General features: G+C 35.7%; 1 protein-coding gene across 1 annotated transcript in view; it reads left to right on the top strand.

Moving 5' to 3' along the window:
- The window catches only part of LOC120635003 (modular serine protease-like), a 55,079-nt gene that overhangs the window by 33,388 nt on the left and 4,459 nt on the right, over positions 1–17,232 (top strand). Inside the window, exons 12-19 of the mRNA XM_039905910.1 lie at positions 2,534–2,585; positions 4,286–4,342; positions 6,558–6,674; positions 8,071–8,202; positions 8,695–8,875; positions 10,187–10,290; positions 11,016–11,224; positions 12,147–12,356. Coding sequence (XP_039761844.1) covers positions 2,534–2,585; positions 4,286–4,342; positions 6,558–6,674; positions 8,071–8,202; positions 8,695–8,875; positions 10,187–10,290; positions 11,016–11,224; positions 12,147–12,356 — 1,062 coding nt within the window. The remainder of the gene's footprint in view (positions 1–2,533; positions 2,586–4,285; positions 4,343–6,557; positions 6,675–8,070; positions 8,203–8,694; positions 8,876–10,186; positions 10,291–11,015; positions 11,225–12,146; positions 12,357–17,232) is intronic.

Here is a 17,232-nt window from a genome sequence, read left to right as displayed (position 1 = left end):
ATTTCTATTATTTTTTATTGCACGCCTCATAAGCGAAGCGTTGAGGTTGTGCTCTACTCTCGACATTTCAAAAAAAGCAGTTTTCTCGAAACTGAAATTGATTTTTTGTTATTTATATTGCACTTACAGGTTAATTTGAGTACACTAATATCAAGTCAAATAATTTGTCAGGCACATAAAATTCATTTCAATAACAATTTTTTTGTTTAACATAGTAAATAATAACATTAAACATAATCTTTTATGGACGTCTGTGTATGGACGGGTGTATGTGGCATCAAAATTGGTCGAACAAATGATCGTATCGGAATAATTTTTTTTTAATTATCTAAAGTAACACACGACATAATTTCTTAGTTAATATGAGCGTTCAATTCACTGTCGTTAAATTTCCATGTAATTATTCTAGCTAATATTAATTGTAACTTTCAATGTGCAATCATTATGACATTCCCGTGTCTTGTTTACAAAAAATGAATAATAATTAATATGAAAAAAAAAATTGTAATGAGCATTGAAAGTTTCAGTTAAAAAAAATTCAAATTTATTGTGAAAAAAATGAGATTATGAGGCGGGCACTTTTGGATTTTCCAAATTTTTTTATATATATTTTCATCTTCGAGTACGGAATCTTGAATAGAACTTCCTGTTGTCAGAATAATAGATAAAGCCGGTATGACGTCACTGTACCTTAATAATGATCAAAGGTTAAAATAATAATCGGCATCATAGAATTCTATATTAACTAATTAATTTGAATTGTCCGTCTGTGAATTTTAAAACATCTGTCCAGTTCTCATCTACATCAGTTACCTTGTGATACAGTAATTTTATAGTCAAAGTCAAAGTCAAAAATATCTTTATTCAAGTAGCACTTTTGATGCGTACATTACATGAGAATTACACGGTAGTGGTGGAGAATTACACGATGGCGATAACCTTATTCGTAAACTTAAAACTAAAGCTACGAGGGTTCCAAACGCGTCCGGTCTAAGAAGAAGCCCACAGCAAACTTAGCCGGGTGTTCTTTTTTTTGTTATCACCATCTCACATTGTCATTTAAAATTATTAGAAGTGCAACCTGGTTAGCAATCATTCAAACCTAAGCTTTTTTATCGATTACGTAGGTAGTCCTTTATACTATGTATAATAAAATAGGACTTTTCTATAAGCTTACATAAAGTGGCTCAATAACTAAACTTTTGATAACCATAAATTATAATTGGCCAGATATTTTATTAAATTGATTAGGTTTTTTACAAATACGCTTATGATTTATTTATTGTCTTTTACCACAATACACACATCACCATCTAGCCCCAAAGTAAGCGTAGCTTGTGTGTTTATCACACAAACATTTTGATGACGCTTAACAAACAGAAACATGTCATAAAAAAAAAAGTTTATTTCGGTAAGAAACAAAGTGATATCAATATATCGCTGAAGTCTTATTTTAAAACTGGTAGTAACACTACTCATGCCAATGGAAGGATTCCCAATTTTTTTTAAAGCAATTTGCAACAATTTGGCCTCCCTTACATATAACCCTATTATGTTTGTACTGTAGTCGGAATACTCTAATGACGTCAACTGATATTATGAAAATTAAGCTTAATTTGCTATACTTACTTTAAGTCTTAACAATTATTCATTGTCAAGTCACCATCTCCTATGCTCCGGTTTCGGAGCGAAACGTGCGTATATACTGTACCGGATTAAAGAAATAATAAATTACACCATACAGATTCTCCTGCTGTTCGCGGAAAATAGCAAATTAAGCTTAATTTTCATAATATATTATGGACGCCTGATTCTATCCGACGTCAACTGAATTAAACACGTATTAAACAGATTCTTTAATATCTATTCGGTTGCAGTGCAATACAAATAGGGTTTTTTTTGCCTGGAAATTCTGATGAATTTACCTGTCACAAGCAAATACTTACGTCATCGGCGTGTGTGTTCTAAGAATAATGGTAGTACGTAATTATTGGGTTAAAGTTTCATTCGAAAACATGGTTATTTTAAAAATAAAAGCATTCGGTGGACAGACGTCAACTAGTCAAATAAAATGTAAATTAAGGTGGAGTGTGAGTGGAGGTGTGTCGAAAAAGTAACAAAGTATAAAGAGGTGGGTTTTTCCACCGACGTAAAAAAATCGACTGTATAATTTTTTTTGGTTTATTTGTATATTTAATACTCGAAAACTCCGTTCGCCAATTAGGTATAACCGATTTAGATTTTTTTAATGACGGCCGATTGGCGCAGTGTGCAGCGACTCTGCTTTTTGAATCCAAGGCTGTGGGTTCGATTCCCACAACTGGAAAGTGTTTGTGTGATGAACATGAATATTTTTCAGTGCCTGGGTGTTTATCTGTATATTATAAGTATTTATGTGTATTATAAAAAAAAATATTCATCAGTCATCTTAGTACCCATACATCTACGCTTACTTTGGGCATGGATGGCGATGTGTGCATTGTCGATATATTTATTATTATAAAAACATCGTAATGGTAATATTGTTTTTTAGTTACGAAGCCGGTTTTAACTGCTGTAGCCAACAATACACAAAATATTTACGAGTAAGTACGTTAAGTTTTTTTGAAGTTATACTTCTTTTGGCGCGATGGAGAAAAATGATGAGAGTGAATTTTTACGATGCGCGCGCACATTGACACCTGAATTCTACATCGTAAAGTTAGTTCTAAGTGGCATGAAAATCGATAACTATGTTCAAGATGTATATTCTAGTATTTTTATATTAAGAACACGTGTTTCGTAACAGTACAAACATTGTGAATAAATAAATATTATGCCGTTAATAAAACCTTTTTTATTTAAATAAAATCTCTTTGATTAATTTTAATATTCATCGTTAATCACAACTGCATTTTAGTAATTTTTTTCCATACGCCAAAGAAGAAAACTTCTAACGCGTGTACATGAGTACACACACTCTTTTTCTTTTTTCTTTTATGTTTATAGACGAGCGCTTGACTGCAATCACACCTGATGGTAAGCGATGATGCAGCCTAAGGTGGAGCGCGCTTGCCTAGAAGATGACTATTCACTCTTGATTTGAAGGTACTCATATTGTAGGCACTGGGGAAAATGGAAGCTGGAAGGGCATTCCAGATCCTAGCGGTGCGGATCAGAAACGAAGATGCGAAGCGCTTCGTACGCGTCCGCGGTATATCGACCACGTAGGGATGCAGATCCTTACGGTGCCTCGCGGTTCGATGGTAAAAAGGCGAGGGGGGAACTAGATCAAATAGTTCTTGAGCACTCTACGAAATATATCCTATAGAATACCGAAAGGCATGCAACCTTGCGACGTTGTTCCAAACTCTGAAGTTTTTTATTGGCTAGGTCACCGATGGGCCTTCTAGCACGGCGATCCACTGAATCAAGCTGATACTTAACAGAGCCATCCCATAAATGGGAACAGTACTCCATGCACGATCGAACTTGAGCTTGGTACAAGATGAGAAGCTGTTTAGTTGTGAAGTACCGCTTGACCTTATTGAGGATGTCATGTTTCTTGCCAGCTAGCGCCATCTAGTTTGGTAACGTTGAGACGTTTAACTGTCTCAACTTTACCAAACTAGATGGCGCCACTAGATCCTGCTGCGAAGCGAAGTTTTCACAAAAGAGGGAGTTAGTGGTTTTTAAGCGTAAATTAAAACAAATGATAATACAAAAGTGCTGATACGATATCCAAGAATTCCTTGCTGAATTGACCTTACATGCTACTACACATTTCACAATAAGACTATTCAATGGAGTATTATATTACTATTCGTCTTTATCTTTAATTATTTACGTAATTCTTATTTTAAGTGTTATATATAAAATAAAATAATTAGTCTGACGATTAAAATTATTTTATAACTATCTCAATTATTACAAGACCGAGATTTTAATTTAATTTATTAAATAATACTATCTTGTATGACATGTAATTTTTAATATTATAATTTATGTACGGCGGATTATGTATATTTTCCCAACTCCCTCAATAGGTATTATATTAAATGCTTTCATTTGACTCGCAGAATACTACTCTTCTACTTTCCATTCACAACTCCCTCAATATGTTTGTCAAATGAATGGGCATTAGTAATAGAATAACGTACACAAAATTCCTTATTTTTAATTTAATCTGTATTGTTTTTCTTTATACGTTGTCCTTATAACGTTGTTTTTTTATACTTTTCTTATTTATGTACATTTTGTGGTGTGCAATGAAAGTATTTAATTATTTCATTCATTCATTTTTCAGTGATACGAATGAGGGTTTGAAATGGATCAGAGTGAAGCGACAGGCGTCTACATGCCGGTAAGTTCATCACTTAGTATTAGCGGTTGGCTCCCGGGACGTTTCGTGTCTCGAAGTCCCGGAACTTTCGGGTCAAGACTCGAGACTCAGTTGTATATAGATGCAAAGTGCTAAGAATTTAGGTATTATATAAGATAGGGATATTAATTTTGGAACTTTCTTATTTTATCATCATACTATTTCTCAGAGGCTTTAGAGGTACATTTTTAACTGTCTCTGTGACATCTGTGAAACCGAAACGCTAATAATTTTTGAGTAAGAAAACTGTCATAGTTTTTATTGAAATAAATCAGATACTCCTAGCATCACATGTAAAATTAAAATCGTGTGATTGCTATGCGCGTGGCGGTCTTTTATCTTCAGTAGCGTTGTCATAAGTAAACACTTAGAATGTTTTGAATTCGTTTGTATAGAAAAATAAATTTGCTTAATTTGATTTAATATTTTTACAGGGTGATTTCTTATGAAATATACATGTGCACTCTCCAATAGTATTTCCTATTTCAATTACACGTTGTATTAATATTTCGTATAATTAATTCATTCGATTGTAATGTAATTGTAATTGTATGCTGTATTATTGTATATTGCTGTATTCTAATTACAATGTTTTATTGGAATGAAAGAATTTCATAAATCTGTTTGTTATGGAATTGCTATTTTTGTGATCTTGAGTATCATTGCGGAAAATGCTTGTTAACACAACAAGCATTTTCCGCACTTACTTTTATAATTTACTTTTATTGGCCCAAAGAAACAGACTATTTTTATTAGCTGTTGCCTGCGACTTCGTCCGCGTGTGATTTTGTTTTTTGACGTGGCATTAAATTTAGTTGTAGATCTAAAAAAAAAATCAAGTTTTCAGTATCGCTAAGCCTTAACACAACCACAGTTTGGGAAAAATTAAAAACATATTATAACCTCTGTAGTACAAAAATAGTTATTTAAATCGGTTATAATTTGTCGGAGTTATGGCCTAAAATCGTCAAACTCTCATCCCAAGTCCCTCCCAAAGGAACCGAGCTTAATGTCGGGATAAAAAGTATCCTATATTACTTCTAACACTTTCAAGAATATGTGCACAAAGTTTCATGAGGATCGGTTAAGTAGTTTTTGCGTGAAAGCGTAACAAACAAACTTACGTTGACATTTATAATATTAGTAGGGATTTAGTATACAAAATTATACCGTAGGGAGAAGAAAAATTTAAAAATTCGATTTTTAAAGGGCGATACGATGTAGATACAAGTAACACTTACTATGACAGATAATCTTATCTGTAGGTACCTGAAGTACTTAATCAAAAATTAAAATTTGCTCTAATTGTAAACTTAATGCGAAAAACTCTACTGCTAATTTATATAAATGAAAAAAAAAAACAAACGAATAGAAAAAGTAATTAATTTATTGATGTAAATGAACACACATTTAACTTAAAACGCCGAGTTGCGTGCTGGGATTCGAACTCGGTTCACCAAAAGTAAAGTCGAGCTCCTACGCACTGGGCCGGTAGTTACCACTCCTATCACCGGTTTAAAATCAATAGTAAACCTTAATAAAAAAAAAGTGTGTGCGTGTAACCTTTACGCGCGGTTGAAGAAAACCTTTTTTATTATTTATTGATGAAAGAGTAAAATACACCAGGGACTCCGCCATTTCATTTTATATTCACTATTTCATTTTATATTCTACTTAAAATTCATTAATATCACTTTCACATTTAAAAAAAAAAACATTTGTTAAATAGAATAATTGGGAGTAGAAAATTGAAGGTTAGATCAGCACATGTCAATATAACCTTGACATTGAATATTATAGAATGTCGCAATCGTGAGAAAATTTATTTATTGCAAAAGTGATAATTGAGTTTTTAAAAAAAACTTGCAATTTTTTTTTTTTTAAATTGTTGAATTTTTATTCACCTTGCTATTCACAATTGATCCGTTTGTAATATATTGGAAATAAATAATCCTAATTGACTATGATATTTGCCACTATCTGGCTTATAAGTCAAGAAGCGTGGAGTATATGACATATAATTACGACCAAATTATTGTTTTTAAATAGCGGAAACTACTCAGACGTCTGACGTAAGCGTTACTTCCGTCAGGAAAAATCTGAGTTACTCCCTTATCGCGCCTTGAGTAAGTAGAACGTAGTAGAACGTTTTTTGAAGTAGAACTTCTACTAAGTAGAAAACCTCCCTCTGTTGCAGTAAGACTCAGTGGCAGTGCCGCGATGGAACCTGTATTGGCTTCGATGGGAAATGCGACGGGAACGTCGACTGTCCCGATGGTAGCGATGAAACCTTCCCGCTTTGCCGAAGCAATGTGTGAGTACAGTTATAACCCGTCATCTTCACCATCGGTAAAGAAGATACGCCATATGACCGACTTAGAAACTGGCTGGTCTGTTTTATTTACTTTCACAGCATTATGTCATATGTAATTTTAACATGGGGTTATTCAAAATTCATTTATTTCAAGTAGGCCTAATATAAGCAGTTTTGAAACGTCAAGCCTGTCTGTGTGTAGTGACTCTACAACCGGTTCGGAAGGAGTTTCTACCGAGAAGAAGCCGGCAAGAAACTCAGCAGTTGCTCTTTTCCAATATCAACAATTTACATTTTACATTTTAAAATTCATTTTTCTATCTTGTGAGAGATGAAAGCGGAACCGGATTCTTTCAAGCAACCTGGTCATTAAGAAATTCATCAATTGTAAAATAACCTCGCTGTAATAAATGTGTTTTTAACACATTCTTTAAACTTATGCATTGGTAGGTCCAAAATTACCTAAGGAATCATATTATAAAAGCGTATACTCAATCCCACAAATGACTTTTGCACCTTTCGCAGACGATATGCAGATGTCACTAATTTATGACCATTTCTTGTAAGGCTGCTGATATTAGAACTATTTTCATGCTGCAGAAGAGTTGTTCGTTCGATCTACAAAATGGGTCCGAGAGAGTCATTGAAAGATAAATTTAAAGATTTTAAAATAATCACAATTTACAGTCAGTACATATTTGAATATTTAATGTACGTTCACAAAAACATTTCTAAATTTAAGAAAAAATGTGACTGCAATAAACTTTAGAACTAAGAATAAACTTACAGTGCAATATATTACAATATACAATATAAAATTCATAATTCATTTAAAGGAAATTGCATATAATTCTACAATAAACTACCCAATGACATCTCGGAGATGTCTCTTTTTTAAGTTCAAAGTTTGTATTAAACGTAAGCTTAAAGAAAAGTCCTATTATACTTAGTATAAATGACTACGTAATCGATAAAAAAGCTTGGCTGTGAATTATTGCTCCTAACCAGGGTGCTCTTCTAGTAATTGTAAGACAATGTGAGATGGTTATAACAAAAAAAACACGCGGCTAAGTTTGTTGTGGGCTTCTTCTTAGACCAGGACGCGTTTGGAACCCTCGTAGCTTTAGTTCCAATTTTACGAATATGGTTATCGCCATCATCTCACTACCGTGTAATTCTCTTATATTGTACACATCAAAAGTGCCATCTATGGGCCTATTTGAATACAGATTTTTTTGACTTTGACTTTGACCATCAACCGGGAGACCTGTGCCCTCTGGGCCGGTGAGGCCACTGGCCCTAAGGGCATGAAAAGGCCATACCACGCTGGCCAATTTACACTATATTAAAAAACGGGTTTTTTTTTTTTAAATTAAATCTATTATGTAACTGCCAGATGCCAGAGCAACTGGTTCCGGTGCACGTACGGCGCATGCGTTGACGGTTCCGCGCCTTGCAACAAGATTCAAGAGTGTGCTGACAACTCCGATGAACTGCTGCCTAGTTGCCGCAATGAGGAGGAAGTCCGGTATGTACCAGACCAGTGGCGTGCATAGAGGATATACACAGATACAGATATATAATGTATTTTTGAAAATTAAGCTTAATTTGCTATACTCCGCGATAAGCAGGAGAATCTGTGTGGTGTAATTTATAATTTCTTCAATCCTTATACTCCACACCAAACAGATCTTCGGCAATGTACCCTCTACGCACGTTTCGCTCCGAAACCGGAGCATCCTCAGGAGATGTTGACTTTACAATGAATAATTGTTAAGTCAATAAGATGGGGCAATAGCGTCAGCACTTTGGGTACCATGCCCATAAGTGAACAGTTAGACGCCCTATATTTATTGTAAATATTAATTTTAGTTTGTAATTATTATTTCCTTAGAAAAATATATTTTTCGTTTTTTACCCGTTGAACTATATTTAAGAAATGTTGGTCACACGAAAAACTTTGTTTAAAACCTCTAATTTTCCTACAAAAACGTAAACCGTGATACCATCTCCCTTGCAGCGGACGGTATACATGCAAGAACGGACAGACCATATCGTCTGTGGAGCACTGCGACGGTGTGAAGGACTGCGCGGATGGTTCTGATGAGACTCTGGAAGCCTGCGCCGCTGTGACCTGCCCCGGATACCTGTTCCAGTGCGCTTATGGAGCCTGCGTTGACAAGGGTTCAGATTGTAACGGGGTGAGTCTTATACGCCAGGTGGTGACGGCAGAACCGAATGCAGTCGTAAAATTTTACAAAAAAATAAATACCTGACAAATCATGGAATAGAACCTCGGACCTCGTGATTCATAGCCAATCATGCCATCCACAAGAACAGCGAGAAATCTCGGAATTTAATAAAATCGGTTGTAGCATGACAAAATTATCATGAGCTATACTTTGTAATATATATGTAAATAGATTTAGTTTTCGCTTCTAACGGCAGTCTTCAAAGACTGCACCGCATGTTTTTTTTTCTTATGACTGTATTCACGCTTAAAATCACGGCATGTCCCTCACGTTGGCTTTAGTAGACGTTCGGGGAACCCGTTGTATACTTCCCAGACGTATACCAAAATTCACGGGACGCCTGGCTGATTTAAAGATGGTTTGATTTAAATATTTTCTACGTCGTACGCGGCGATTATATAATGGACAAACCAGCCCGATGGCTGAGGCCTTTAGTTACAGCAGAGGACTGGTACAGGCTAATAATGACACTCTTTATATCTTCTCTCCAACTTCTCATATTCTTCAACACATTGAAATAAGAGTTGTATTAAATTTGAATTGAGTTTTTTTTTTTATACTTAGTTATAATTCACGGAATCAGTCCATCTGTGGGTACGTGGAAAACCTTCGCCTATAAACAGCAACATTTCCCAGGGCATGCAAGGAATACGTACTGCAACACGCCACCCTGTGTCCGTCAACCTGAGACGTAGGTGTTAAGCCTCATGCGGCCGTAATCACAGCGGCAACCGCACCCTTCAGAGCGGCACACGGCATTGCAATAATGCTGCTTAGCGGCAGAAATAAGCATGGTAGTACTTTCCTGGACGAGTTCTGAAAGCTCACGGAAAGCTCTTCTACTGTAAATCCGTTTTGAATTGAATTCGAATTGCAATTTGAATTGGAATGGAATTAGAATTGAAATTGAATTGAAATTGAATTTGAATTGGAATGGAATTTGAATTGAAATTGAATTTGAATTGAAAATGAATTTGAATTGAAGTTGAATTTGAATTTGAATTTGAATTTGAATTTGAGTTGAATCAGCATCTTAGGAACTGTGCCTCGCTGCGGTGGTTTCGAGGACGTTTTAGATTTTATTTTGTTTTTAAATAGTTTATTTTAGGTTATAGTTATGTATTAATAAAAATTATATTTTATAAGTTGAATTTGAATTAAAGTTGAATTTGAATTGAAGTTGAATTTGAATTGAAGTTGAATTTGAATTGAATAAATTGAAATTGAATTTTATTGAAATGAATTAAAACTCCATTTCAGAAACAAGAATGCGCTGACGGATCTGACGAGTCCGATGAGCTCTGCAACAGGAACAGCCCGGGAGTTAAACCTGTGACACCTCGACCGGTGACGCCGACTAACAAGTGAGCTTACATCATTATTTATCACTAGCTGTTACCAACGGTTGATGAACTTTAACGTTCTAGTAATAAGGTTCTTTTTACACTGCGAATCAAGCTTTATTTGCAGATCTTCGGCCATGTACTCTCGACACACGTTTTGTTTAACAATTAGTCATTTTACAGTTGACGGCCGGTTGGCGCAGTGGGCAGCGACCCTGCTTTCTGAGGCCTAGGCCGTGGGTTCGATTCCCACAACTGGAGAATGTTTTTGTTATGAACATGAATGTTTATCAGTGTCTAGGTGTTTATCTGTATATTATAATATTGCGTGATACAACTTCATTTAATAATTAAAATATTTCTTTTTATATCTGTATTATATTCATAAAAAAATATTGATCAGCTATCTTAGTACCCATAACACAAGCTACGCTTACTTTGGGGCTATAGAGCGATGTGTAAAAAAATATCACTAGCTTCGACGGTGAAGGAAAACATCGAGAGGAAACTTGCATGCCTGAGAGTTCGACATAATGTTCTCAAAGGTATGCGGAGTCCACCAATCCGCACTGGGCCAGCGTGGTGGACAACGGCCTTAGCCCCTTCACATTGTGGGAGGAGACCCGTGCCCTGTCCACTATAGGTATCAACCCATGATATGATGATCATGGAATTCCGCAAAGTAATGCCTGCGTATCTATCCAACGTAGTTTATAACAAATTGTTTGTATTCCCGCAACTTTCAGACCTGCCCAAGGGGGTAACTGCCGCCTGCCCCCCTACCCGCAATACGGGTCATACACGGTAACGAACGTACCCGGCGCTGTGCCCGGAGAATCCTACCCCAACGCGGTCCTCAACGTCACGTGTAACCCTGGCTTCGGGGTCGAGGATATGAAGGATACAATCTGGTGTTATGACGGCATCTGGTCTCAGATAATGCCGAAATGTGTCCGTGAGTACAACAACATTTAAACTATATATTTTTCAAGGTTTCTAGGTTAAAATCCTGTAGCGACGCTGCGGGAATGTCATGCAACCGTCATGCAAAAATCATGCATGAATGTAATATAATAATGTCTGTTTGTAGTAAATCTACCACCGACTCTGTCTAAGTGCAAAAAAAGTATTTTTTCCGTTTTTTTGTGACGGTGTGCGGGCATCGTAAAAATTTACCCTCACCATTTTTCCCTAACGCGCCAAAAGAAGTATAACTTCAATAAGCATGGCGGTATTCTTTTATTCTTAAAGAAGAAGAAAATTTTATTGCACATACAGGAAAAGAAACAGTAGGGAGTATACAGTAATGTAGAAATGTAGAGGCGGCCTTATTGCTGCAAGCAATCTCTTACAGGCAACCTTTATAGATAGGACTTACAGCAAGAGAATGGGATAGTGCCAAATAGAATACACGTGCTATATAACTTGTGTTAATACCCTAGCTGCATCACACATCCAGGCCACCTCGTCAATGGTGGGTGCGGCTGCTACCAGTCCCGAGCAGGCCAAGAGGCGTAAATATGAAAACCTGGATAGCAGCTTCATTTTTGTGCCTTTTGGAGTAGAGACTTTGGGACCGTGGGGTCCGGAGGCAATAGCTCTTTTCAGAGAGTTATCGAAAAGGGTTATCGAGTCTACCGGTTATCCTAGAGCGGGCAGTTACGTTGGCCAACGAATTAGTTTGGCCATCCAAAGGGGCAATGCTGCCAGCATCTTAGAAACTGTGCCTCGGTGCGGTGGTTTCGTGGACGTTTTAGATTTTATTTACTTTTAAAGAGTTTATTTTAGGTTATATTTATAAAACAATTATTTTAAAGAACTCAAAACAATAAAATACACGTGCAGTTTATTTATTAAAAAACATAAAATTTTCACAGGTTTCTGCAGATTAAACAGGCATCCGAGCGTTGAATATCGCTGTCTCAGCACCGGCGCAATCACTGGCTCCAGGGAATGCGGGCCCCTGGAACCAGCTGGGACCATCGTCCAGCCGAACTGTCGCACTCCCAACTACTACTACCCTGGTGTCCTTTCGAACATGAACTGCATTGACGGCAGCTGGGACTACATCGCGCAATGCAAGCCAGGTTTGGGCGGCTCAAATATCACAATAACCATTAACGATATAATAATTAACATATCCAGCAATACTATTAATAATATAGTCATTAATAATTACGCCGACAGTAATAATAATATAAAAATAACCAGCAATCTCACTGGTAATCTTAATTCGAACGATAATCGTGATTTTAATATTAATATAGTATCCAAAGATAAACCAAAAGGCGATTTTAAGAATCAAACAAATAGTTTTTATAATAAATATGATATAGATGAAGGTGATTGGAGAATCGGTCAAGCGCAAGTCGTTAGACCGGCTGATGATTCATCATCATCAGGTAAAAATGATATGAATGATGAAAATGAAACTACGAGTGGTAAGGTTGACCCTATACTATATTTCAAAGAAAATTATTAAAGGGATTTGAACGTTTTGACCGCCATTTTCTTTCCAAATATTTTTAAATCAATAGCTGAAATGAACACAAATCATAGTAATAAAAGTGAAGTCTCAATAGAAAAGCTATTAAGTTTAATAGATAAGGTGGGGGTGGGGGGTAAGAAAGGTGTGAAATGTTTCACATTTGGCAAATTTTTCACTTAACAATTATTCATTGTAATGTCAACATCTCCTGAGGATGCTTCGGTTTCGTGGCGAAACGTGCGTAGAGGGTACATTGCAAAAGATCTGTTTGGTCTGACATACAGATTCTCCTGCTTTTCGCGGAGTATAGCAAATTAAGCTCAATTTTCATAATATATCATGGAATTCCGCAAAGTAACGCCTGCTTCTATCCAATATCTAAATTTGGGGATGCAGGCAATGCTAAAATGTATCGATATCGAATAAATATTACTATACATTGCGATATATCAAAAGAGGACATCGATAACAAAAAAAAACACCCGGCTAAGTTTGTTGTGGGCTTCTTCTTTCTTTTTTTTTCTTTCTTCTTCTTCTTCTTCTGACCAGGACGCGTTTGGAACCCTCGTAGCTTTAGTTTTAAGTTTACGAATGTGTTATCGCCATCATCTCACTACCGTGTAATTCTTATGTACGCATCATAAGTGCCACCTATGGGCCTATTTGAATAAAGATATTTTTGACTTTGACTTTGATATACAAACACACAATCTACAAAATACTCACGAGAACGAAGAAACTAGTAAATAATAAACAAACAACTGACATTCGCACGGATCACGATCTTTCAAGATTGTTATAATGTTTCTGACCTAAATAGTTTTATTAATTTTAAGGCATCCAAAGTGACCAAAGAAACAAATGTAATTTATTGCATTCAAATCTGTTTTAATATTAAATATTATGACGTTAACCTACAATAAATATTTTTCCAAATTCAAATCGCGGGAATTGTTTTTTTTTTTTCTATGACTTTATTAGAACAAAGGAGAGCAATATTCCAATCGAATTATAATATCAGGACTCTTCGTTTAAATTTAATTAAGCTTCGGGTATAAGGATTTTAGCGTTTGAATAAGTATTGTTTTATATATACATGTTACACCATCAAGTATTTTTTTATAAGTTCCTAAAATGAACTTTCGGTTCCTACTCTGTAGAACATACTTAATATTACGATGAACTAAACTTTATTTTATTGATAGGTATACCTGATTTCACTATTCCATTACTTTTGTAATCCCGTCTTCTTGTGTACGAACGAACTTTTAATTTAATTTAGTAACAAGTGTTTTAAAGTTCATTACGGAACATGTGTGGTAAATTGAATTTTAAAAATAAATAATTGAAAAAAGAGATTTAAATACATTTTTATTGTCATTCTAATATTATAAAGGCGATTGCAATAATTTTATGCAAAGGAAAGACAGCAAAATGATCTGTTATTTTCTGAGTACGTATTTGAAACCTTAGCTTGTTTTTCCCTCGCTAGTGTTATCAATGTTTTTGACGGCCGACTGGCGCAGTGGGCAGCGACCCTGCTTCCACGGCCGTGGGTTCGATTCCCACAACTGGAAAATGTTTGTGTAATGAACATGAATGTTTTTCATTGTACGGTTGTTTATCTTTATATTATAAGTATTTATGTATATAATTCATAAAAAATATTCATCAGTCATCTCAGTACCCATAACACAAGCGACGCTTACCTTGGGGCTAGATGGCGATGTGTGTATTGTCGTAGTATATTTATTTATTTTATCTAACACGCCTTATGAAACGCGTTAGCGATGGCTATTCACTTTACCGCCCTTGTGAATAATCACCGCCATTATCATCGAACTGTCCGTTTGTATTCGTATAGAGCCGTTTAGCGTGTCGGAATACAGCTAGTATATAAATAGAAATATATGTTTTTTTGTCTAACTGTTTGTAAATTGTAATGTTAAAAGGATGAATGTTAACAATAAAGTTTTATTATTTTTGTAATAAGTGGTTTGATTTTAACCTTAATATTCACATCCTATTAACATTACCTTTTCCATTTTAGTTGTGAAAGTATTTAAAGATTTCGTATAATACAACTACTGATCCCATAAGGGCTGAGAATATCACATGCCAGTGATATTATATGGGACCGACAGTTTAACGTGTAAATGTAAGTTTGTTTGTTACGCTTTCACGCAAAAACTTTCAAAAACCGATACTCATGAAACTTTGTACACATATTCTTGGAAGTGTTAGAAATAATATAGGATACTTTAAACCCGACATTAAGCTCGGTTCCTTTGGGAGAGGGGATGAAAGTGTTTGACGATTTAACACCGTAACTCCGGCAAAATATAACCGATTTAAATAATTATTTTTGTACTATAGAGGTTATAATATGTGTTTAATTTTCCCCAAACTTTGTATAGATCTGAATAAATAATAAATAAATATACTATGAAAATACACACATCGTCATCTAGCCCCAAAGTAAGCGTAGCTTGTGTTATGGGTACTAAGACGACTGATGAATATTTTTATGAATAATATACATAAATACTTAGAATATACATATAAACACCCAGACACTGAAAAATAATCACGCTCACGAATGTGGTTGGATATAGAGGACAGAACTCCTCATTTAAGGCTTAGCGATACTGAATACTTAAATTTTTTTAGAACTACAACTAAATTGAATGCCACATCAAAAAACAAAATCAAACGTAGACGAAGTCGTGGGCAACAGCTAGTATTAAATAACTCAGTGTGATTTTATTCCCTTCCACTTCCAACCTTACGGACGATTTTGTGCCATTAAAAAAAAAATCTGTGTATTTGGGTACATAAAATTACTGTGAACGCTAATGGCTAGAGCCTTCTTCAAGGGTAGTATTATACTACCCCTGTGTCAGAAGACACCGCTCTCCCATAACAAGAAATAAACATAAACACGAGGGTAGGTATACAAACAAAAAAAAAATTTGTGGATAAGAAATAATTTGACTCGGCTTTTAGCAATATGTAAAGCAATATTCACTTTGGCGTCGAGAGCATAGCGCATTTGATCCGACCAACGAATCGCTACATCCTTCCTTCCACTTTGCCAGTGTCCACTGTTTTTTCAAGATTATCTCCATCTCTTCTGGCAATGTGACCGAAGTACTCCAGAATATACTCAATTAATGGAATTAAATTCACTTAAAAGACTGTTGCGGAAGGATCTGGGAGCCAATGGAATAGGCACCAGTTTAAATATTGTCCGTGTCGAAATTATTTATATCTTCGTTTCCAAATTTAAATTCAATAATTCTTTATTCATGTAGGCCTATCACTGACACTTATGAAGCGTTCATACATACAGGGTGGCCGGTCAGTTGACGTCATTAAAAAAAAATTCAGGTCCGGTATGATTATATGACCATCTTAAAAGATTTCTAAAAAAAAAAAGCAAAATACTTTTTTTTTGCAACTGTTTTCTCATGAGTTGTTCTTTTATGCATAAAATAATCAGCTTCGTAGCTTAGATGAAAGTTATGAAAATGTTAAAAATTTAAGTTAAAAGTTTAACTTAAATTTAAAAATCTAAGTAAATAATTCACGGAACTTAAAAAAAAAAAATCGCGGAACATACATGGGGGTGATTCGAATACTCCACAACATATACGGACCTAAATTTTTTTTTTGTGACGTCTATTGACCGGCCACCCTATATAATTTATGTTTACTTAATTGTAAGGGGATGGTGATAACTTCATTCGCCAACTTAAACCTAAAGCTACGAGGGTTCCAAGGCCAGTACTGGAAGGCCTACAATAATTGTTAATAAAAAGTATTTAGAATCGAGAAGGAGTTGAACCGCCGAATCCAACTTGGATCCGTGACATCTTTTCATCAAAAATCCCTCTGTGCCTGAAGACCAAACAAAGTCTTCGAACAGTGCGTGTTGCCAGTGAGGACTTACGGATCTGAGATATGGTCGCTATTATGGGCCTCATAAGAAGGCTCAGAGTCACTCAGCGGGTGATGGAAAGAGTTATGCTCGGAGTATCTCTACGTGATCAAATCGGAAATGTGGAGTTTCGTAGAAGAACGAGAGTTAACGACATAGCTCAACGAGTCGCGAAGCTGACGTGGCAATGGGCCGTTCACATAGTTCGGAGAAAGAATGGACGTCGGGGTCCCAAGGTGCTGGAATGGCAGTCCCGCACTGGTAAGCGCAGCGTTTGACGGCCCCCAACAAGGTGGAAAGACGACATTAAGCGCGTCGCAGGTAGCCGCTGGATCCAAGCGGTACAAAACCGTGGAATTTGGAACTCCCTACAAAAGATCTATGTCCAGCAGTGGACGTCTATTGATTGATATGAAGTTATATAACCTTCATGTCAATCTTTATGAAAAGTATTTTGAATATAAACATCTCCGTTCCATTGCACATTCGTTGTCATGCTGAGAAAAGTATGAAAAAAGATGGCGTCTTTTATTAA

This window comes from Pararge aegeria, chromosome 26, assembly GCF_905163445.1.
Source record: "Pararge aegeria chromosome 26, ilParAegt1.1, whole genome shotgun sequence".
Taxonomy (NCBI): domain Eukaryota; kingdom Metazoa; phylum Arthropoda; class Insecta; order Lepidoptera; family Nymphalidae; genus Pararge; species Pararge aegeria.
Note: the sequence above shows the minus strand (reverse complement) of the source record. Positions and strands in the feature narration are given on the sequence as shown.